General features: G+C 41.7%; 1 protein-coding gene across 3 annotated transcripts in view; it reads left to right on the forward strand.

The window, feature by feature from the left end:
• ABHD3 (abhydrolase domain containing 3, phospholipase) overlaps positions 1-22,527 on the forward strand; it is a 65,271-nt gene that overhangs the window by 11,570 nt on the left and 31,174 nt on the right. For 2 of the 3 annotated variants that reach the window (XM_078060522.1, XM_078060521.1), the window contains 3 exons: positions 13,685-13,850; positions 14,398-14,561; positions 15,650-15,832. In XM_078060522.1, the coding sequence (XP_077916648.1) occupies positions 13,685-13,850; positions 14,398-14,561; positions 15,650-15,832 (513 nt within the window). Of the gene's footprint in view, positions 1-13,684; positions 13,851-14,397; positions 14,562-15,649; positions 15,833-22,527 lie in introns of those variants that run through there. The other variant, XM_078060523.1, reaches the window with a different exon arrangement.

Here is a 22,527-nt window from a genome sequence, read left to right on the forward strand (position 1 = left end):
AAAGGGTAAATCTATTAGATCACATACATGAAAAAAACAAAAGTTCTAGATTAATATGTGTATTGACTCAGGAGCTCAAGCAACACTTTTATGATTCAGTTTTTTTTTTAATTTTATTTTATTATGTTATGTTAATCACCATACATTACATCATTAGTTTTTGTGTTTTTTTTTAAGATTTTATTTATTTATTTGACAGAGAGACACAGCGAGAGAGGGAACACAAGTAGGGGGAGTGGGAAAGAGAGAAGCAGGCTTCCCGCCGAGCAGGGAGCCCGATGCGGGGCTCGATCCCAGGACCCTGAGATCATGACCTGAGCCGAAGGCAGTCGCTTAACCAACTGAGCCACCCAGGCACCCCTACATCATTAGTTTTTGATGTAGTGTTCCATGATTCATTGTTTGCATATAACACCCAGTGCTCCATGCAGTACGTGCCCTCTTTAATACCCATCACCAGGCTAACCCATCCCCCCACTCTCCTCCCCTCTAGAACCCTCAGTCTATTTCTCAGAGTCCATAGTCTCTCATGATTCATCTCCCCCTCCAATTCCCCCCCTTCATTTTTCCCTTCCTACTATCTTCTCTTTTTTTTCTTTAGCATATAATGTATTATTTGTTTCAGACGTACAGGTCTATGATTCAGTTTTTTTCCAGTTCTCATTTCTCTTTCCTTTTCTTGGCTTCCTTTGTAGTCACCAACTAGACTCAAGCTCCTGGCTTCATTCATCTTACTGCTAGAAGTTCCAGCATAAAGAGGTCCCCCACTCTCTCCCAACAGCCTCAGCAAAAGTCTCCTGTGACACAATGACTGAACTGATCATGTACCTAGCCTTGAGTCAAACTCTGAGGTCATGAAACGCCTGGGTTTCATGTCACTTTTTTTGGTAAAGATTTTCTTTATCTTAGAGAGAGAGCACAAGTGGGGGAAGGAGCAGAGGGGGAGAGAGAGGGACAAGCAGACTCAGCGCTGGGTGCAGAGCCCAACGCGGGGCTCCATCTCACAACCCAGTGATCACAACCTGAGCCAAAACCAAGAGTCAACGCCCAACCCACTGAGCCACCCAGGTGCTCCTCATGTCACTCTTAAGTTCCGTGTGCTGTCAGCTCTACCCAAAGCACCAGGTCTAAAAGTAGAAACAAGGATACCAGTGCCAAAGAAAGCGAATAAATGCTCAAGAAAAAAAATGTTTTGGAAAATGAATACTAATGATTATGTTGGAACATATCATGCTATGCTTAGACTAGAATTGCTTGAATTCTGAGACATTTAGAGGAAATAATCTGATAGTTTAGATCATGTCAGCCTTTTGACTAGAAACAATGTGGTAGAATGAAATGAGAAAGTCAGGAGACTTTAGTTCTAGCTTAACACTGAGGCTTACTAGCTCTTATCAGCAAATCACCTAACTTTTCTGGTCCTCGGTTGCTTAATGTATACAACAAAGGAGTTTAATAATTTTTGTACATATACATATAATCGTTCTTGGTTCATTTTTTAAAATATATCCTACAGCATAGTTTTGAGAAGTGCCAAGATTTGGTGTCAGAGGAGTCAAAGCAAACACATCTGTGGCCAAACTTGTCAGAAATGCAAGCATATTAGGGGCCATAATCTTAGACCTGTGTGACAGGCTGGCTCTCGAAGGCACTCTGCACAGAAGTAGGGACAGTATCAGCCCCCTTACACCCCTTGCCTGTCAGGATCTGTCTCAGAGCTATGACAAACTTGCATCATTCCCACCAATTTGTACCAGCACCTCAGATCCCAAACAACAAATAACACTTCTTTTCCTTGTCCTCCCAGATTAGATTTGCCAACAGTAAAAACTTGAGTAATGCAACAAAACTCTTGTGAAAGATTTGTTTTGTTTTGTTTTTTCCCATGAAGACTTTATAGAGCAATTTTTCCCTTCCTGTTGGCGTGTGATCAGACACTCAACATAAAAATTTCAGCAATGCCTCATGTTACCATGAACCTTTGTGAGTGCTCCCAGGCATTCCATCACAGAAAAAGATGTGAATTGGCTGAGTCCAATTATAATTCCTAGTGCCAAACTGTACAGACTTTCTCTCATCTAACTTCTCTCCTTCCAAGATCTACCACACTTACAACATTTCACTGGAATATTCTATCAAGAAGATGAAAAGTTCTAGAGATGGATGGTGGTGATGGTTGCATACCCATCTGAACATAGTTAATGCCACTGAACTGCACACTTAAAAAGAGTTAAAAAGATAAATTTAATGTTTTTTTTATTGTGGCAAAACATAACAAGAATTACGATATAATCAGCAATTCCACTCCTATATATCTACCCAAAGGAATTGTGGAGAGGGGGTGGGGAGTTGGGCAAGATGGGTTAAGGGGAGTGGGAGATACAGGCTTCCAGTTACAGAATGCATAAGTCATGGGAAGAAAAGGTACAGCATAAGGAGTATAGTCAATGATATTGTAATAGCGATGTATGGGGACAAATGGCAGCTACACTTGTGGTGAGCATAGCATAAGGTATAAACTTGTCAAATCCCTATGTTGTGTACCTGAAACTCACGTAACATTGCGTGTCAACTATACTCAAATAAAAAAAGAAAGAAATTGAAAGTAGGTACTCAGACATTTGTATGGCAATGTTCGTTGCAGTATTATTCACAACAGCCAAAAGGTGGAAACAACACATGTTCATCAATAGGTGAATGGACAAACAAAATGTGGTATATATACACAATGGACTATTATTTTGCCTTAAAAAGAAGTGAAGTTCTGATGCTACAACATGGATGAAACTTGAAGGCATTATAAGTGAAATATGCCAGACAGAAAAGGATAAATATGGTATGGTTCCACTTACATTAGGTACCTGTACTAGTCAAATTCAAAGAGACAGCAAGTAAATTAGAGATTACCATGGGGGTTGGTGGAAAGGCAATGAGGAGTTATTGCTCAAGATTACAGAGTTTCTGTTTGGGGTAATAAAAAAAGTTTTGAAATAAAAGCAGCGATGTTTGTACAACATTATGAATGGGATTAATATCACTGAATTTTACACTTAAGAATGGTTAAATTGACAAATTTTGTTATCTGCATTCTATCACATATGATAAATATAACAAAATACCACACATATTTACTACATAAATATGTGTTTATTTATAGATTTTTTTTTAAGATTTTATTTATTTATTTGACAGAGAGAGACACACAGAGAGAGGGAACACAAGCAGGGAGAGTGGGAGAGGAGAAGCAGGCTTCCTACAGAGCAGGGAACCTGATGCGGGGCTCGATCCCAGGACCCTGGGATCATGACCTGAGCCGAAGGCAGACGCTTAATGACTGAGCCACCCAGGCGCCCCTTATTTATAGATTTTTAAAAATTTATTATCTGGGGCGCCTGGGTGGCTCAGTCAGTTAAGCGTCTGCCTTCGGCTCAGGTCATGATCTCAGGGTCCTGGGATCCAGCCCCACATCAGGCTCCCTGCTCAGTGGAGAGTCGGCTTCTCCCTTTCCCCCTCCCCCTGCTCGTGCTTTCTCTTTCTCTCTCTCAAATCAATAAATAAAATCTTTTTTAAAAATTATCTAATATACCAAAAAAAGCCCATTGAATTGTACACTTTATTTTTTTTGAAGGGGGGAAGGGGCAGAGGGAGAGAGAGAATCCAAAGCAGGCTCCATGCTCAGCAGCTTGAAGCCCAGCACGGGGCTCAATCCCACAACCCCAGGATCATGACTGGAGCCAAAACCAAGAGTCCTATACTTAACTGACTGAGTCACCGAGGCGCCCTTGAATTGTACACTTTAAACAAGTGAATTGTATAATGTAAATTATATCTCAGTAAAGCTGTTTTTAAAAACAAGGCAGAAAAAAAAAAAAGACAGAGATTGGCTGAATGGATTTAAAAAATAAATAAAAGACACCTGGGTGGTTCAGTCGGTTAAGGTCTGCCTTCAGCTCAGGTCATGATCCCAGGGTCCTAGGATTGAATCCCACATGGGGCTCCTTGTTCAGTGGGGAGCCTGCTCCTCACTCTGCCTGCCATTCCCCCTGCTTGTGCATTCTCTCTCTCTCTCTCTCTGACAAATAAATAAATAAAATCTTAAAAAAACAAAACAAAACAAAATCCAACTATATGCTGTCTGTAAGAGATTCACTTTAGCATCAAAGACAAAAATAGGTTGAAAGTGAAAGGATGGAAAAATATATTCCACATGTATTAGTTCCCTATGACAAATTACCACAAACTAAGCAGCTGAAAACAAAGGAAATTTATTCTTTTGCAGTTCTAGAGACCAGAAGTCCAAAATAAAGGTGTTTGGCCAGGTTAGCTCCTTCTGGAGGTTGAGGGTGAATCCATCCCATGCCTCTCTCCTAGCTTCTGGTTGCTGCTGGCATCCTTAGGCATTCTGTAGCTTGTAGATACATTACTTCAATGCCCTCCTCCATCTTCACATGGCCTTCTGTGTGCGTCTCTCAAATATCCCTTTCCTTTCTCTTATAAGGTTGCCTGTCATTGGATTTAAGGCCCAACCTAAGACCAAGATGATCTCATCTCAGAACCATTCACTTAATTACATCTGTAGCGAAGACCCTATCTCCAAATAAGTATGAGTTAAGACTTAGACATATCTTTTTGCAGTCCGTATTCAACCCACTGTAACATGCAAATAGTAATCAAAGGAGAGCTGGGGCAGGTAGACTAAAAGCAGACCAAACAAACTTTAAGTAAAAAATCATTACAAAAGACAAGCAAAGACATATATTGATAAGAAGGTCAATCCATCAAGAAGATATAACAGTTATAAACATATATTCACTTAACAACAAAGCCCCAAAATATATGAGGCAAAAACTGGCAGAATTGAGGAATAAATAGACAGTTCTACAATAATAGTTGACTATTTCAGTAAGCCATTTTGGTGATGGAGAAAACAACACACAGAAGATCTATAAGGAAATAGAAAATTCTGGGGTGCCTGGATGGCTCAGTTGGTTGAGCAGCTGCCTTCAGCTCGGGTCATGATCTCAGGGTCCGGGGATCGAGCCCCGCATCAGGCTCCCTGCTCCGCCTCAGAGGGAGGCCTGCTTCTCCCTCTCCCACTCCCCCTGCTGGTGTTCCCTCTCTCACTGTCTCTCTCTCTCTCTCTCTCTGTCAAATAAATAAGATCTATTAAAAAAAAAACAAAAAACAAGGAAATGGAAAATTCAAACAACACTATAAGCCAACCAGACCTAATAGACATATATGGAATACCACATCCAACAACAACAAAATACATTCTTCTCAACTGCACATGGAAATTTCTCCAGGATAGACCACAAGCTAGTCCACAAAGCGAGTCTCAATGAATTTTAAAAGACTGAAATCCTACAAAGTATCTTATCTGGTCACAATGAAATGAAGCTAGAAATCAATAACAAGGAAATTTGGAAAATTCACAAATATGTGGAAACAAAAAACACACTTTTTTTTTGAGAGCGCACAAGCCTGAACTGGGGTGGGGGGTGGGAGTGGAGAGTCAGAGGGAGAGGGAGAGAGAGAGAGAGAATCCCAAGCAGGCTCCTCACCCAGTGCAAAGTCTGATGTGGGGCTCAATCTCAGGACCCTGACTAATCAGGGTAGAAATCAAGAGTCAGATGCTCAACCAACTGAACCACCCAGGCACCCCAAGGCAACACACTCTTAAACAGCCTGTGAGTCAAAGAAGAAATCAAAAGAGAGATGTAAAGATAATTTAAAATGAATGAAAACAAACAACATACCCAAACTCATGGAATACAGAGAAAAGCAGTGCTCAGAGAGAAAATGCTTATATTAAAGAATAAGAAAGATCCCAAATCAATAACCTTACATAACAACTTAAGGAACTAGAAAAGAAAAGCAAGTTAACCCAAAGCAAGCAGAAGGAAGATAATAATAAAGATTAGAGCAGTGATAAATAGAGAATAGAAAAACAATAAAATTAATGAAACCAAAAGTTAATTCTTTGGAAACAACGACAACATGGACAAATTTGAAGTTAGACTGACTAAAAAAACAGAATCTGCAAATAACTAAAATCAGATTGAAAGTGGGATCATTACTGTGGATCTCACAGAAATAAAAAGGATTATAAAAAAATACTGTGAACAATGGTAAGCCAACAAATTAGATAATCCAAATGAAATAGACAAGCTTTTTTCTTTAATGATTCCATTTATTTGAGAGAGAGCATGGGGGGTGGGCAGAGAGAATGGGAGAAGCAGACTCCCTGATGAGCAGGGAGCCCAACACAGGGCTCGATCCCATGACCCCAGGATCATGACCTGAGCCGAAGGCAGACGCTTAACCAACTGAGCCACCCAGGCAACCCGAAATAGACAAACTTCTAGAAAAATGCATAATACCAAAACTGACTTAAGAACAAACAGAAAAATTGAACAGACCTATAACAAGAGATTGAGTCAGTAATCAAAAACCTTCCCCCTAAAAAAGCCTAGGATTATAAGCCTTCACTGGTGAATTCTACCAAACATTTAAAGAATTAATACCAATGCTTCTCAAACTCCTCCAAAACACAAAAGTGAAGGAAGCACTTCCTAACTCATTCTATGACACCAGCATTACCCTGATACCAAAGCCAGACAAAACCAACATAGAGGGAAACTAGAGACAACATTCCTTATGAATATAGTTGAAAAAAATCCTCAACAAAATATGAGCAAACCTAACCCAGCAGCACCGAAAGAGGATTATACATCATAGCCGATTAGGATTTATTCTAGAATGCAAGGGTGCTTCAGCATGTGAAAATCAATGTACTAGACCACATTACCAGAATAAAGGGGGAAAAAAAAACCCTTCTCATTTATCTCATTTATCATCTCATTTAATACAGAAAAAGTACCTGTAAATATCTCACACCTTTTCATGATGAAAACCTTGAACAAACTGGGGGTAAAAAGGAATTTCCTCAACATAATAAAGGGCATTTATGAATAACCCACAGCTGGGGGTACCTGGGTGGCTCAGATGTTTAAGTGTCTGCCTTCCACTCAGGTCATGATCCCAGGGTCCTGGGATCGAGCCCCGCATCGGGCTCCCTGCTTGGCAGGGAGCCTGCTTCTCCCTCTCACTCTACTGTTCCCCCTACTTGTGCTCTCCCACTCTCTCTGTCAAGTAAATAAATAAAATCTTTAAAAAAAAAAAAAAGAATAACCCACAGCTAACATATTCAACAGCTATGGCTACAGTCTTATCTGAGGTTCAGGGTCCTTTTCCAAGTTCACATGGTTTTTCGGAGAATTCATTTTCTTGCAACTGTAGAACTAACTCATAGAGGCTAACTTCTTAAAGGCCGGCAAAAGAAAGAGTCTCTGACTTCTCCCATGTCTGATTCCTGAACTCTCTTTTAAAAGCTTCACCTGATTAGATCAGGCATACCCAGGAAATCTCCCTTTGGATTCACTCAAAGTCTACTGCTTGGGGCTTTAATTACATCTTCAAAATCACTTCACCTTTGCTATAAAATATAGCATAATCACAGAAATGATATCCCATCATATTGATATGTCATCCCCTCCACACTCAAGGGTAGGGGATTATATAAGTGTACACCAGGGGGAGGAATCTTGATAAGAGGACATCTTAGAATTCTGCCCACTATAGGATGTGACATTTGATGAGGTAGAAAAGGGCATTGCCTTCACCTGTGTTTGGGTCTCTTTCCCACCCGCCCCTTCTAGGACCATAGCCCATCACTCACACAAGTGTGTATATCCAGGTAAGTTTGGAGGTATGCAGCTAAGAATTTACTATTCTATTTTCCTTTTTGTTTGTTTGTTTGTTTCATTACTTAAATGAGTTGGCTTAAGAACTAATTTTAGCACATTCTTGCAGTGCTTTCACATAACCACTCCATACTTACCTACGATGGGTACATTTACTTATAAATGAGCTACTTGAGAATTAACAAGGGAGGGTGTTTTTAGAGATGTCGAGGCGGCCAAAGATATTTCTCTTTCCAACTACATATGATCAGAAAGCTGCATCTCTGCATGAAGGGGAATTCTATTAAAGTTCTATTAAGATAATTTTGAACTCAAACATTTCAAGTGGAACCCATCCGATAGTTTCTCTTTCTTTTTCTGTCTGTCTGTCATGCTCTCTTACACAAAATATGAAAGGAGGAAGAGGAAGCGTCAACTTTATGTTCCTCCAGTTGGGTTAGTCTGTAAATTAATCCTCTCCACATTAAGGCATTCCCAAACGACTTCAGTTACCTTGGAGGAAGCAGGTTAATTTATCTCCCTATTATGCCTACTACTTGGCTGCCATACCCTGAATCTAATAAACACAAATTAACCTTGAGGGAAGCTTTAAGCAGATTTTTGCTCAAGATTGCAGTGATAAGGGGCAACTGTGTGGCTGTCATTTGGGTGTCTGCCTTCAGCTTAGGTCATGATCCCGGGGTCCTGGGATCGAGCCCAGCACCCCTGGGCTCCCTGCTCGGTGGGGAGTCTGTTTCTCCCTCTCCCTCTGCCCCTCCCCCTCCCCTTGTGCTCTCCCTCTCTCAAATAAATAAATAAAAACTTAAAAAGAAAAAAAGACTCCAGTGATAAATCTAAACAGTACAGATTGGGACTGGGGTCTGGGGACCACAGACTCATCTGCCCTCTTGACCACTTCTGAAGTCTCCCAAGAATTCCACTTTTTTTCTTCCCCAGGCCTCCACTGCAGGTCCCCCATGAACATTCCTCCTTTCCAGCATGACTTTCTGCCAGTTACTAGAGCCCTTTCTTACTTAAATTCCTTTTTTCATCCTGAAGTTTTTGGCCTCAGTTCCCAGGGTATAGTCTCCTCCCTGCCAAGATCAATCAGTTGGAAATCAGATTGCTAGTGCTAAAGTTGGACTTTGTAGTGTTGGGGATAATTGGTGCTAAAGACAGAGCTACAGTTGGTGTATTAGTGATAAGTATTAGAACTGAGGAGTTGGGGTCGCAGTGGTTTATTAATAATCTGGTGACATCCACAATTTTTATAACAATCCATATAAAACTATAATATTTCTTTTTTAAAAAAAGATTTTATTTATTTTTTAAAGTGAGAGAGAGAGAGTGGGGGAGAACAGAGGGACAGGGACAAACAGACTCCACTCTGAGAGTGGAGCCCAATACAGGGCTCAATCCCATGACCCTGAGATTATGACCTAAGCCAAAATAAAGAGTCAGACCCTTAACTGACTGAGCCACCCAGGCGCCCCAGAACCATAATATTTCTTTTAATTGAATGTAACCTAAAATTTTTATTTCATTAAGTATATGCCTTGTGATTTTCAGTTCTGGCATTCTCTGTAAGTATAAACCATTCTGTCCTCTGCCTGATTTCTGTTGCTGATTTGCCATAGAATTGAGGACGTTAAGGGTATAGGGTGTTTCCTATTACAGATAGAATTTTGCTTTATCCAAAAATTGAAGAGAAATAACCCAGAAACATTACTAATTAAGAGGTTTAATTCCTCCTAAAACCCCTCAGGGAGTTGATATAAAAAAGCTCATCTCTTTTCCGAACTCGTCTTTAGCTTAATGTAAATACAGATGGATGGGGCGCCTGGGTGGTGCCCTCAGTTAAGCGTCTGCCTTCGGCTCCGGTCATGATCCCAGGATCCTGGGATCAAGCCCCGCATTGGGCTCCCTGCTCAGATGGGACCCCGCTTCTCCCTCTTCCTCTTCCTGCCGCTCCCCCTGCTTGTGCTCTCTCTCTCTGTCAAATAAATAAAATCTTTTTAAAAATGCAGATGGATACAAAAACAACTATAGATGTAGATACACATATAAGTAGACATATGTACACATGGGTTAGTATACATAGATATATTACCTAGTTCAGTCAGCTGAGAGGACCTAGACACAATGATACCCCAGTATCAATGACCACATCAGTGCCCAGTGGGCACCCAGTGCCCATATCTTGGAGAGACAGAGAGAACACAAGCAGGGGGAGAGGCAGAGGGAGAGGGAGAAGCAGACTCCCCCGCTAAGCTGGGAACCCGACATGGGGCTCCATCCCAGGACCTGGAGATCATGACCTGAGCCAAAGGCAGATGCTTAATCATCTGAGCCACCCAGGCGCCCTGAGATGTGTTCCCATTTAAAACTTTTTTTCTATTACATCTTAGAACGTTTGGCCTTTCCTACTTTTAGCTATATATCTTTTCATATGATTTATTCCTTTACAACTAATTTTGTATGTTTTTAAATGAATTTGTTACTGTTTAAAAAGTAATAAATGTTCATTTATTGTGACAATTAATTAAAGGGAAGTATAAAGAAAAGAATTAAAAATCTCAATGGGGGGATGCCTGGGTGGCTCAGTCAGTTAAGCTTCTGCCTTCAGCTTGGGTTGTGATCCCAGGGTTTTGGGATCAAGTCCCACATCGGGCTCCTTGCTCAGCGGGGAGCCTGCTTCTCCCTCTGGCTGTCACTCCCCCTGCTTGTTCTCTCTCTGTCTCTCTCTTTGACAAATAAATAAAAATCTTTTTAAAAAATCTCAATGGGTTTCTTAATTTTGAATATTAATTGAAAGAGCTGAAATTGGAATACCTGGGTGGCTCAGTCGGTTAAGCATCTGACTCTTGGTTCTGGCTCAGGTCATGAGCTCAGGGTCATGAGATGGAGCCCCACATGGGGCTCCATGCTTAGCACGGAGTCCTCCTTCTCCCTCTCCCTCCTCCTCTGCCCCTCCCCCTGCTCATTCTCTCTTGCTCTCGCTCTTGCTCTAAAATAAATAAATAAAATCTTAAAAAAAAAAAAGCTGAAATCTTTAACTTATTTAAAACATTCCTACAATAACTACAGTTGACTCTTGAATAACATGGGTTTGAACTACACAGGTCCACTTACACAAGGATTTTCTTTATAAATATGGTATGACACTGTAGATGTGTTTCTCTTCCTTAGGGTTTTCTTCATAATATTTTCTTTTCTCTAGCTTACTTTATTATAAGAATATAATATAGGGGCACCTGGTGGCTCAGTCACTTAATCGTCTGCCTTGATCCCAGGGTCCTGGGATGGAGCCCTGCATTGGGCTCCCTGCTCAGCTGGGAGCCTGCTTCTCCCTCTCCTCCCTGCTAGTGCTCTCTCTAGCTATCTCTGTTGCTATCTCTGTCTCTGTCTCTCTCAGTTAAAGAAATAAAATCTTTAAAAAACTCTATTAAAAAAGAATATAGTCTATAATACCTATAACATACAAAATATGTGTTAATCAACCGTTGTTTATGTTATCAGTAAGGCTTTCCATCAATAGTAGGCTGTTAAGTGTTTGAAGAGTCAGAAGTTATACACAGATTTTTGACTGTGCAGGGGTTGGTGCCTTGAACCCCCGTGTTTTTCAAGGGTCAACTGTACATTGGTAGGTAAAATGACCCACTGATATTTATTAATATTTGAATGCTTTTGTAGGACTTTTTCATCTTCTCTTAGTTTTCTATTGCTCCATAACAAATCACCACAAATTTGGCAGCTTAAAACAACATATTTACTATCTGACAGTTTCCATGGATCAGGGGTCCAGGCACAACTTAACTGGGGCTCTGCTCCAGGTGTCAGAAGGCAGTAGTCAAGATGTTGGACAGGCTGTGTTTTCATCTGGAGGCTTGACTGAGGAAGAATCTGCTTCCAAGCTTATTCAGAGTGTTGGCAGAATTCATTTCCTTAAAGGCCCTACTGTCGGCTTGAGGCTCCCCACGAGTCCTAGATGCCACCACTAGTTCCCTGCTATGTGGTCCTCTCCATCTGCAGTTCATATGGCTGTTTGCTTCCTCAAGGTGGCAGGAGAGCCTTTTAGCCCCACTCTGCTAAGCTAGAGTCATAACATAACATAATCACAGAAGTGGTGCCATTTCATCACTTTTACTATATTCTATTAGTTAGAAGTAAGTCACTGGTTCTATCTGCACTCAAGGTGAAGGAATTATACACAGACATAGACACCAGGCAGAAGAAGTCATTGGGGGGTCAGGTTAGGTCTGAGCTCTCATTTCCTCATCTAAACTGGAATAGTTCTTAAGGAAGTTTGTGAATGTTCTTCTAACAGCAAAGAGAGTTTGACATCTTCAATCTCAACCGTCTTATTTTATAGACAGGGAATTGAGGCTCCAAAAGAGTAAATGGTTTGCCTAAGTTTGGTGGATGAGTTCAGAGTTGTTTACTCCCAGGTCAGCATACTTTCTACACATCGTGATGTTAATGAAGTATTTTATAGTATTTTCACTGTACACTTCAGCAAAATAAAATATATATGTATTTATTGGTAGGCAAGGCAGAAAGTGGGTGCAGGCATTATAAAGAATGTTGCATGTACAATGTCCAGTATGGCAGCCACCATGTATATTTGCGTTTTCTGGGTGTGATCAGATGCAAGAACCAGTGAGTGAAAAAGAATTACGTATGCTCAGGGCAAGACCAGTACATACCTTATTTCATTTAGTCATCCCAAAGACTCTATAAAGTAGAAATTATTATTCTACAGATTTAAAAAAAAAAAAACAGGCTCAGTGAAGGCAACTAAATTATTCTGGGTGCTGGCAACCAACAAATTACAGTGACTAAATCAAGGCCAAATAAATTGCTCATTTCTGGCCCATCCCATTTTTCTATCACTAATTTCTATGATTAATTTACAATCCTGTGAAATTTTTCATAGTCTCTACAGCCCTTGCCTTTTTCTTTTTGCCTGTTTAAGTCTTGCCACTCTTGGTACCTCTAGGTGGGAGGAATTCATAATAATAGACTGCTAAATCTTCTAGCCCTTTTACATGCCTCTATCTTCCGGTTTAGTCGTGTTGCCATAAATAAGCTTAGGAAAACCTACTTCGTAAATGGTTTCTGGTCCATATGTTAAGTAACTGAATTTGTGTAAGCCTAAAAGTTCAAAGCACTAACGAACCACAAATAGGCTTTAAAATTTTTTGAATCCCAGTTCCTTTTCTTGATCTCCTTATTTATTTTTGGTAACCACTTCTCATTCAAGGCATACTTAAGGAACTAAAAGAATTCAGAGAGATTTAAAGTAGGAATAGCCTCATTATTGAGTGTTTATAGACTATTTTTTCTCTTTTGATAGTGTTCAGGGGAAACCCAACTTTCTGGGGGATGTGGGATTTTTTTTTTTCCCCTACGTAGTGCATTCTTCTAACATATATTTGGCATTAACTCCCCCAGTTTTTTTTTTCCGGGGCACCCTAAACCACTAGTTTACAGTACTAAACGAAACCCACCGCCGTGGGGAACCGTTCAAGGTCACGGGAGCAGGTGCCCGGCCAGGGACCGGAATGCGCACTGCCAGGCCCATTTCTTTCTCCAAAGTCGGCGCTCGATCTCTGCCCACCTTTGGGGGTCACCCAGCCTGACTGCGACCAGACCACCAGACCGGGAGACGCAGTCCGCCCCCCGCCCCGGTGGCCGCGCTCGGAACCGCGCCTCTGGAAGGTTCCTGAGTGACTGACGGGTGGCGGGGCTGGTGGCTCCGTGAAAGCTGGGGCGGAGCCGGCGGCGTCCAGCGGCGGTGCTACGCCTCCCGGGGCCGCTCGGCCGCGCCCGCTGGCGGAAGCTGCGCTCTGCCGGGCTAGAGACGCTCTGCTCAAGGGTCCCGGGCGGTGCCGCGGCCGCCTTCCGTGGCTCGCCGGCTGACTGGCCTCCGACCGCAGGACCATGCAGGGCTTAGCGATGGACCTGCGGATGCTCTCCAGGGAGCTCTCCCTCTACCTGGAGCACCAAGTCCGAGTTGGGTTCTTCGGCTCGGGAGTAGGTTTATCCCTGATCCTGGGCTTCAGCGTCGCTTACGCCTGCTATTACCTGAGCAGCATTGCCAAGGTGAGCCAGGGGTTGGCGCGGGCGCGGGGGCGCAGGGCCGCGGGGGGGTTTGCTGGGAGCGACAGCAGCCGGCCAAGCTGGAACTGCCGCCGCAGGCGCGGGTGGCTAGGGCCGCCCTGGAGGCGAGAGTGCCGCTGCTCGCATGTTGTTGCCCTTTCCCGGGCAGCTCACGGACGCCCTTTGAGCGCGGGCGGGAAAGGGGGCCAGCTCTTGTCCGCCTGCCTGTGGGTCCGGCCCGGGTCCTTGGACAGCAGCCAGGACCCGGCTGACCTAGGCGCAACGGTACTGCCCTGTCACCGTTCGCTAGCCTGGCAATGCTGTAGCACTTCTGAGAATGACTCCCTTATCTCAACTCTTGCCTTCCTCTCTTCAAGGCTTTGATATATCACTCTTTAAGTCCGTTGTGACTGCGATGTGTGTGAGGCTTCTCGAAGGAGATGTAATCGGAGGGAGCGCGTGCGCGAGGGACGAGTCTGCTCATTTCTGGTTTACGGTTGGCAGAACTTTGTTCTGGACCCTTCACTATAATACTGGCTTTCCCCCACAGAAGCCCCAGTTAGTGACGGGGGCTGAGAGCTTCAGCCGCTTCCTCGAGAACCACTGTCCGGTGGTGACAGAAACGTACTACCCGACGGTCTGGTGCTGGGAGAGTCGAGGACAGACACTCCTGAGACCTTTCATCACTTCTAAGCCCTCGGTGCAGTACAGGAAGTAAGTATATTTCCATTTGCCGTCATTTCTTCAAAACCACGGGGTTTTTGGCATACTCCCAGTCCTCGGTTAACCTTTGGTTGGTCAGCATATAGAAAAGAAAGGGGATTGAAAATGGAAGGTTTGCCCCCTCCCCCCCCCCCCCACCCAACACACACTCAGTTGCAGGAAAATATTCAGGTATTGCCTTTCACCGTGCGTGTGTGTGTGTGTGTGTGTGTGTGTGTGTGTGTGCCCGCGCTTGCAAGCGCCCGCACGCCTTGATGTAACCGGTTTATTTCTAGAGAAGTGTTTGAGGGTTACTCTTTTCCAATTTGGCATGCATCTGTCCCTGAGGACCTAGATCCTTTGATGATATATACCAATTCACTGATGCTGGGAGTGGGGATGGGGTGGAGAACGATGCCAATTAATTTGGATTTTGCATGATGGGCTCCTGTAAAAGGATTTCATATTAATAAGCAAATGGGTTCTTGATGCTAATGTCCTTGAGGTGTTAAAGATATGATCCAGAATTTATCAGTAATCAGGAGATTTAGATGGTGCCTACTATTAATTTCCCTGAGTCATCTAGTCTTTCTGGAGTTCCTTTTGTTGCCTGGAATTTGCACTATTTGGGAAAATTCTTTAAGTTCATAGATACTGTGTGAGAACTACTTTAAAATATTTAAGAAGCAAATTTTATAATATACTCTGTGGAGAGACTACATTACTGAGTCAAAGGGCCAGAGCAGTGATCAGATCAGCACTTTACTTATTCAAAGTTCCCTGATGAATTATTTGGGTGACCTCAGTCAAATAGGGCTGGATATTTTAGAGTAATAAGGAAATGATAAAGGTAAATATGTGAAGTACTTTGTAGTTCATTTTTATATGCTGCCTTTTTGTGGTGTTGCTGGAAATACTTTATGGTACTAATCTCATATCATTCTTGTAATAAAAGAAAGTGATGTAAGTGTGTGTTAGTGAATGCTGAAAAAAAAGTTCTTTTCAGATGACCAAATCATGTCATATATTTATAAAATTAAGACACTAATTTTAAGACATGACTCGAAACACTTAATGAGTATGTCTTTTATTCCTTTCAGTGAACTTATTAAAACTGCAGATGGAGGACAAATTTCACTGGACTGGTTTGATAATTGTAACAGTAAATGTTATATGGATGCCACCACCAGACCTACTATCTTATTATTGCCTGGCCTCACTGGAACAAGCAAGGAATCGTATATCCTTCATATGATCCATCTTAGTGAAGAATTGGGATACAGGTACCAGTAAAAGATTTATTCCATTTTTCATGTAATTTGTCCTAAATGAAGCACAAATCTATCTCTATGTTTGTTTCAGAAATACTTGTTATTTTTTGCATGGATTAAGCAGTTGCCTAGATTATTATTTTTCTCTGCTTCCTCTTTTGCCTTTCTTTTTTCCCCCAGGAAGATGCATAACTGAATCATCTCATAGGAAATAGCACTTAGCCTAGTAGACACTCAGCAGATTTTGGATGAATGAATAAATGAAATTAGTATCACCTAGGAATTGACATAGGACCCAGGTCTGAGGAGCAGTAGGCCCACTGAAAGCAGTGCTATGGAAAATAGCCATTACAAACCCCTGAGAGAGTACATAGTGACCCTCATGTCTCGTTCCATATTTGAGCTCTGAATCCACTAATCTTGTCTTATTGGCTCAGACCTCAAATGTAAAAAATATTCAGAATCAGCTTGTAGGTGAGCCTTATTTTTCCAAAGGTGATCCATGCCTCTTCTGTCCACCTGAGTTTGCAGATACACATAACTAATGTCCAGTCGATGATGCCATAGTATTCTTTAGGAACCATTATTCAACTTAGTCACCAGGTACAATTTCCCTTTTTACAAGTGACTTAACAACTTTAAATTTCAGATTCAGCTCTAAAATCTTAAAGCAGAGTCATTGTGAAAAGTACTGCTTTTTTGTGTCTGTCTTTTATAGCTGATGGTAATTATTATAATGGAACACTCTGAGTTGCATTTAAAGTAGAGTTGTATCTTTTGTTAAAATTGAAACACTCTGTGTGAAAAAATGATGTAGAGTTTATATTAATGAAAACATTTTATGTAAATGGGGAAATACCGTAAGAACTCATTCAATTTTAACAAGTTAACTCTGATCTTTTATAGATAAAACCTATTTTGTGCATGAAATGACAGTCTCTCAGACATTTTGATAGATGTTCCAGAGTTATTGTTCTTGTGAAATTTTCACTAATAGCAGGAATTCATCATTATTCCATGTTTAGCATCATCCAGTTAGATGTGAGGCTTGATTCCAATTTTTTGCTAAAATTTAGTCATGCTCAAAAAGTACAGATCATAAAGCCTATTGTGCATATTTAAATTGCTGATTCTATACTTGGCCTGAGCCGTCTCCCAAGACAGGAAGTGCTTTTAAAAACAATGTAGTTGAAACTCAAGGACTAAATTTCATAAGCTCTGGAGTTGCCAGTACACAAGGCAGTTTTCCATCATTTGTAAAAGTTGCCAAATTTTATGACCATGGCTATCATTACACTGTACTTCAAAGCTTTTGGAAGATTCTAGCTCCCCTGAGGGTTAAAATCTCTTCTGTTGGTTCAGAAATTTTGTGGAGAATGTATGATATAAGGAAGGTTTTGTGCTAGATACTTCTCACAACAGAGTTGTGAGAAGTTGTCCTTGCCACAAGGAGCCTGTGAGAAGACTAGGCTGGACAGCGTCCCTGTCAGCTGCTTTGAAGACCCACCTTATTTGGGTTTCAGTAACTCTAACAGTGAATTAGACTGGGCTTGAAAGTAGCAGAATACATGAATAAGCAATGGTCTGTAAACTTTTCAGTGGCCTTTTGGACTATCCCCTTTTGTTTTTAACTACAAGAGGATCACTGAATCTAAGTTGGAGAGGGTGTATCAGTTAGCTTTTGCTGTATAACAAACTATCCCAAAACTTAGTAGCTAAAAAAACAACCATTCTGCTCATAATTCTGTGGTTCTGGAATTTGGACTGAGCAAAGCTGGAGGGTTCTTCTGCTCTTGGCTGGGATCGTTCATGCATTTGAGGTCAGCAGCCAGGACAACTCCATGCATGGGGGCCCTCAGCAGGGATGACGCATCTCAGCTCCATGTGGCCCCTAATCCACCATCAGGCTCACCCCGAGTTTGTTCATTTGGTGGCAGAGGGTTCCAAGAGTACAAAAGTAAAAGCTTCAAGGCTTCTTGAGGTTCAAGCTAAGAACTCTCATAACGTTGCTTCTGCCACATTCCAGTCCAAGTGAGTCACGTGGTCAACCCAGAGTTGAAGAGTAGGGAAATAGACTCCACCTCTTGATAGGAAGGCCTACAAAATATTTTTGCAACCTACCAGAGACAGCAAGGCAGTTCTGAAGACCACTGAAGTAAAAAAAAAAAAAAGATCTGGAACTTTGGCAGAAGGCTGGGTTGAGTCCTTTGAGGCTGTGTAATATAGGGATATGTGTGTGGGATTTGGAGCTGGGTCTGTGTTCAAATGTTGGAACTTCTACTTACTGAGTGACCTTGGCAATTACTTTTTAAATTTACCAATTACAGCTTCTCATTTACTACAGACAGTTTAAATGAATTAGAATATATAAAGTACTTGGTTTAGTGACCTGAACAAAGTGGGTCTTTAGGAATGTTTATGTTTTCCTTCCCAGACCTTCTATTCCCCGATCAGAATAGAATATTTTTTATAATTTAAAGAGCAAGTACAAGCAAACCTACCTCTTGGGATATTTTAACATCTAGTTTGCTTACAGGAATGCTTTGATTGTATTATAATGTCTCTTACACAGTAGAGTTTCATAGGCAGTACAAATGCCTCAATACCTTGGGGGTGTATAACCTTCAAGCCCCAGTTACTATCTTGTGTAAAGGCTGAATGTGGAGGGAGGGTCAGGTCACCAGAGAACTGTTGCTGCTTCGCTGCTGAGATATGATTTAGACATTAGAGAGAACTTAACTCCTGGCATGTGGATAAGTGAAACATAAGGGTTTACTACTGTTGCTGTTAAAAAATGTGTTGTTCCTGTACCTGAAAACTGACAAAGACACAGAACTTCTCTGGTAGGTTTCACCAGTTCAGGATTAATAGCAGATGGGATAGAAACTAAGCTGAAGTTCATTTAAGATCATTGTGAACAAAAGCTTTACCAGGAAGTCAAAGGGAAATGAATGGGGAATACATGGTCTACCTGCCTGCCCATCTTCATTGGCTGAGTGCAGTATGTGGTCCTTGGATAAACTTGCCCCTGAGGAGAGAAGAGAATTGCTGAGCCAGACAGCCTCAGTCATGCTTCCAAATTTTATCAGTCAGATAAGCCCTCCATCTCCCGGAGAATGAGTAAAGTAAGAAAGGCCAGGAGGCCAGGAGTGTGTTTAGAGAGAAGCTTCCCTCATAGAAATCAGAGGACTGAAGAAAAATTTATGCCTGTGTGATTGATAAAGTAGTTAGAAATCTTATCCATTCATTCAAGATTTTTTTTTTAAATCTCTATTTGGTAACACAGCCTAATAGACATTATTTTATGTACCTGAATATTATCTGTTTTCTTAAATCTTTTCCCCATTGTCTGAATTAGTTTTTAGCGCTACAACTAAAAAGAGGGAGAAAAACTAACTCTGAGAACATCCAAATCATCTTCTACTTTGACCTCTTTTATTGAGAGCCTTCATCTACTATTTTCTTCCACCCCCAACTCATATTAAAAAGGGTGAACCATCCAGAATTATGTAATAATAAGTCCATTGAAATCTAGGTCAGTCATTAAGTATTTTTATCAGAACCTATATTCCCAAAGAGCATACAGTTTAGCTGAAGTGACGAAGAGTATGCAGTAGTAGGGAAGAAATGCATTAGAGAGAACCAGGACTAGCTACAAGTAACAGAAAACTCAAAATAACAGTGACTTTTTTTTTTTAAGATTTTATTTATTTATTTGACAGAGAGATAGAGAGAGAGAACAAGTAGGCAGAGGGAGAGGGGGAAGCAGGCTCCCCGCCGAGCAGGGAGCCCGATGCGGGGCTCGATGCGGGGCTCAATGCGGGGCTCGATCCCAGGACCCTGGGATCACAACCTGAGCTGAAGGCAGCCACTTAACCGACTGAGCCACCCAGGCACCCCAACAGTGACTTTAAAAAGAAGTTACACCGGGGCTCTATAGTATCAGGAAGTGTTGCATCATAACCCATGGCTGCTGTAGCTCCAGCTATCACCTCTGCATTCCAACATCCAAGAAGGAGAAAAAAGACTGGAGAATTCACTATCTTTCTTTAAGGGTGCTTTCCAGCAGCTGTGCACACCACTTTTGCTTCTGTCATGTGGGCCTGCTCTTCCTCAGCCTCAAGGGAGGCTTGAAAGTGAAAATTTTATTTTGGGCAGCCGTGTACTCAAGTGAAATTGGGAGATTCTGTGACAAAGAAAGAAGAGGAGGATGGATACTGGGAGATAACTGGCAGTCTCTAGCACTGAGTGGTCAGTGTTGCAAGTGCCAGGATTCTGGAATATCAGACACCGAATGAAACATTTTATGGAGGGAAGGAACAGGTCAGCAGTGCCAGAGGCAAGTGAAAGGGCAAGGAGAATGAGGACAGATAAAACAAAATTGGAGAAGATTCAGCAGGGCAATGAGGAAGGAAGCCCAACTCCTGAGGGCTACAGTGACCTCAGGAGACTAGAGCAGGAGTGGATCCCACATCCTGTAAGTTTGACAGAGGAAGGAGGGAAACAGGAGAGGGGTCAGAAAAGAACGGAAGGACGAATGGAGGGATTTTTCAAGGTTGTGGGTGTTTGCTTCAAGAAATTTCCTTCTTGCCACATTGTTAAAACCACTTACAGAAAGCACAGACTTTTAAATGTGGTTTGACAGGATTCAGATCTTCTGTGTTTCGCTGCAGAGCCCACCTATTGGGAGCAAGGTTGCCAATGTCCAGCATTTACATATTGGAAAGAAACTAGAAGTGGGAGATGATTTGAAAGAAGTTTTCAGTGTTCCTTTACATTCCAGTTTGGAGTTTGGACCTGCGCATTTTGGATTTAGGGCAGATATCACCAGTAGATACGAAGCTTTAGGTGACGCTTAGCTTTTCCTGCACTATCAGAAGGGCACTCGGAGGTCACCTACGCACTTTTCCTGAGGGAGGAAGGAAGGGGAGGCAGGGAAACAAAAGGGTGAGTTCTGACCTCACCCTAGTCTAAAAGCAGTATCTTAGGTAAGAAGTCACTTTAAATTAACACCAGGATGTGTTTATCTAAAAGTATTTTTTTTATCATTTTTTATTGCTGTTAAAACAATTTGGCTTTTAAAGTTTTGAGAATGAGTTCAGTTAACTGATTATTCATGAGCCTGGCTAGATGACATGATGCATACTAGGAAGCACTGGGTGAAGAGCTCAGCTTATTTAATGGTATTTCTGAAAAAAAGTTATGGTGGATACCGACAAGTGGTCTCATTCCCTAGGGAACTAATTGTTAGACGTTCCATGATAAAATGATACTTCAATTAACAAAGTTTCAGGGACAGAGCTTTTTTTTTTTTTTTAAATCATAGCTGACACGCACTCAAAGGGCACTCTGTATTCAGAGCACTCATCTTCTTTGGAAAAAGACACGTTAATGTTACTAGCTTAGATAGCCCAGGGCCACAGAGTGAGGTAGTAAAGTGGATTATTGAGTCAGGTCTGCTTGGATTCAAGTCCCAACTCTGTTATACACTTCTGTGTATCCACAGACAAATTATTCAGTCACTCTGTACCTCTGTTTTCTCCTCTGTAAAGATCACTATACCTCATAGGACTGCAAGGATTACGTGTATATATATATATGCAGAAAGTCGTCCTCCAATGAACATTTTAAAAAGTACTAGCTGTGAATCTTAAAGGAGCAAATCATGTCTTTGGCGTAGGGAAGAGTCACACTCTTTTGGTCTGGTCAGATAGAAAGGACGTACTTACTGCCTAGTCCCTATTACCAGGCAAGAAACCATCCCAGGAGGGCCCAGAGACAGCAGAGTGCATGGCCAGCCAATGAGTGGTACAGGGAGAAGGCAATGCCTTGCTAAGGTAGAGGGCCACTGGAACCTATATCCTAGAACACATACATGTTTCTGACTCAGTTTTGGCTCATAAAGTTGCCAGCAATAATCTGTGACACTGGAATAATTCCTATTAGTTCATACTATTAATCTAGAATACTTTTGTTTTTTTAAGATTTTATTTATTTATTTATTTGACAGAGAGAGACACAGCGACAGAGGGAACACAAGCAGGGGGAGTGGGAGAGGGAGAAGCAGGCTTCCCGCTGAGCAGGGAGCCTGACGCGGGGCTCGATCCCAGGACCCTGGGATCATGACCTGAGCCGAAGGCAGGCGCCCAACGACTGAGCCACCCAGGCGCCCCAATGTAGAATACTTTTTATTAAGTGGGGTTTTCTGTAAGCTAGTTCAACTCATTCTTTAGTTGACAGATCTACAGAAATACCAAAGAGACCCAGCTAGAATTCAATGAGTTAGATAAAATCTGAGAACATCAGAAAGCAACATATATTCGTATGTTAGGGAAAATGGGAGAGCTAACTGGGAAAAAAAAAAAAGATTCTAATAAAATGTTATAAGGAGATTCCTGAAAGAGAACTTAGCGCTAGTTTTATAGGGTTTTCAGCTTCTTCACATGAGAGATAACTTTAACTCTTTTTTCCCCTTGTGGTGACTGGTTTTGAAATATTATGCCTAAAAAAAAATGAATTGCATTAATTATTAATTTGTTGATTTTTTTTTTTTAATTCATAGGGCCAATCAGAACTTATGATCGGCAAGAGATAACCAGAATTGCCATTTTGGCTTACTATAATTAAATTTAGCTTTGTGTGGTACTTGCCACATGATAGGCCCCATACCAGGTGCTATACTTAGGTTGTCTTATTTAATATGTACC

This window comes from Halichoerus grypus, chromosome 13 (assembly GCF_964656455.1).
Source record: "Halichoerus grypus chromosome 13, mHalGry1.hap1.1, whole genome shotgun sequence".
NCBI lineage: Eukaryota > Metazoa > Chordata > Mammalia > Carnivora > Phocidae > Halichoerus > Halichoerus grypus.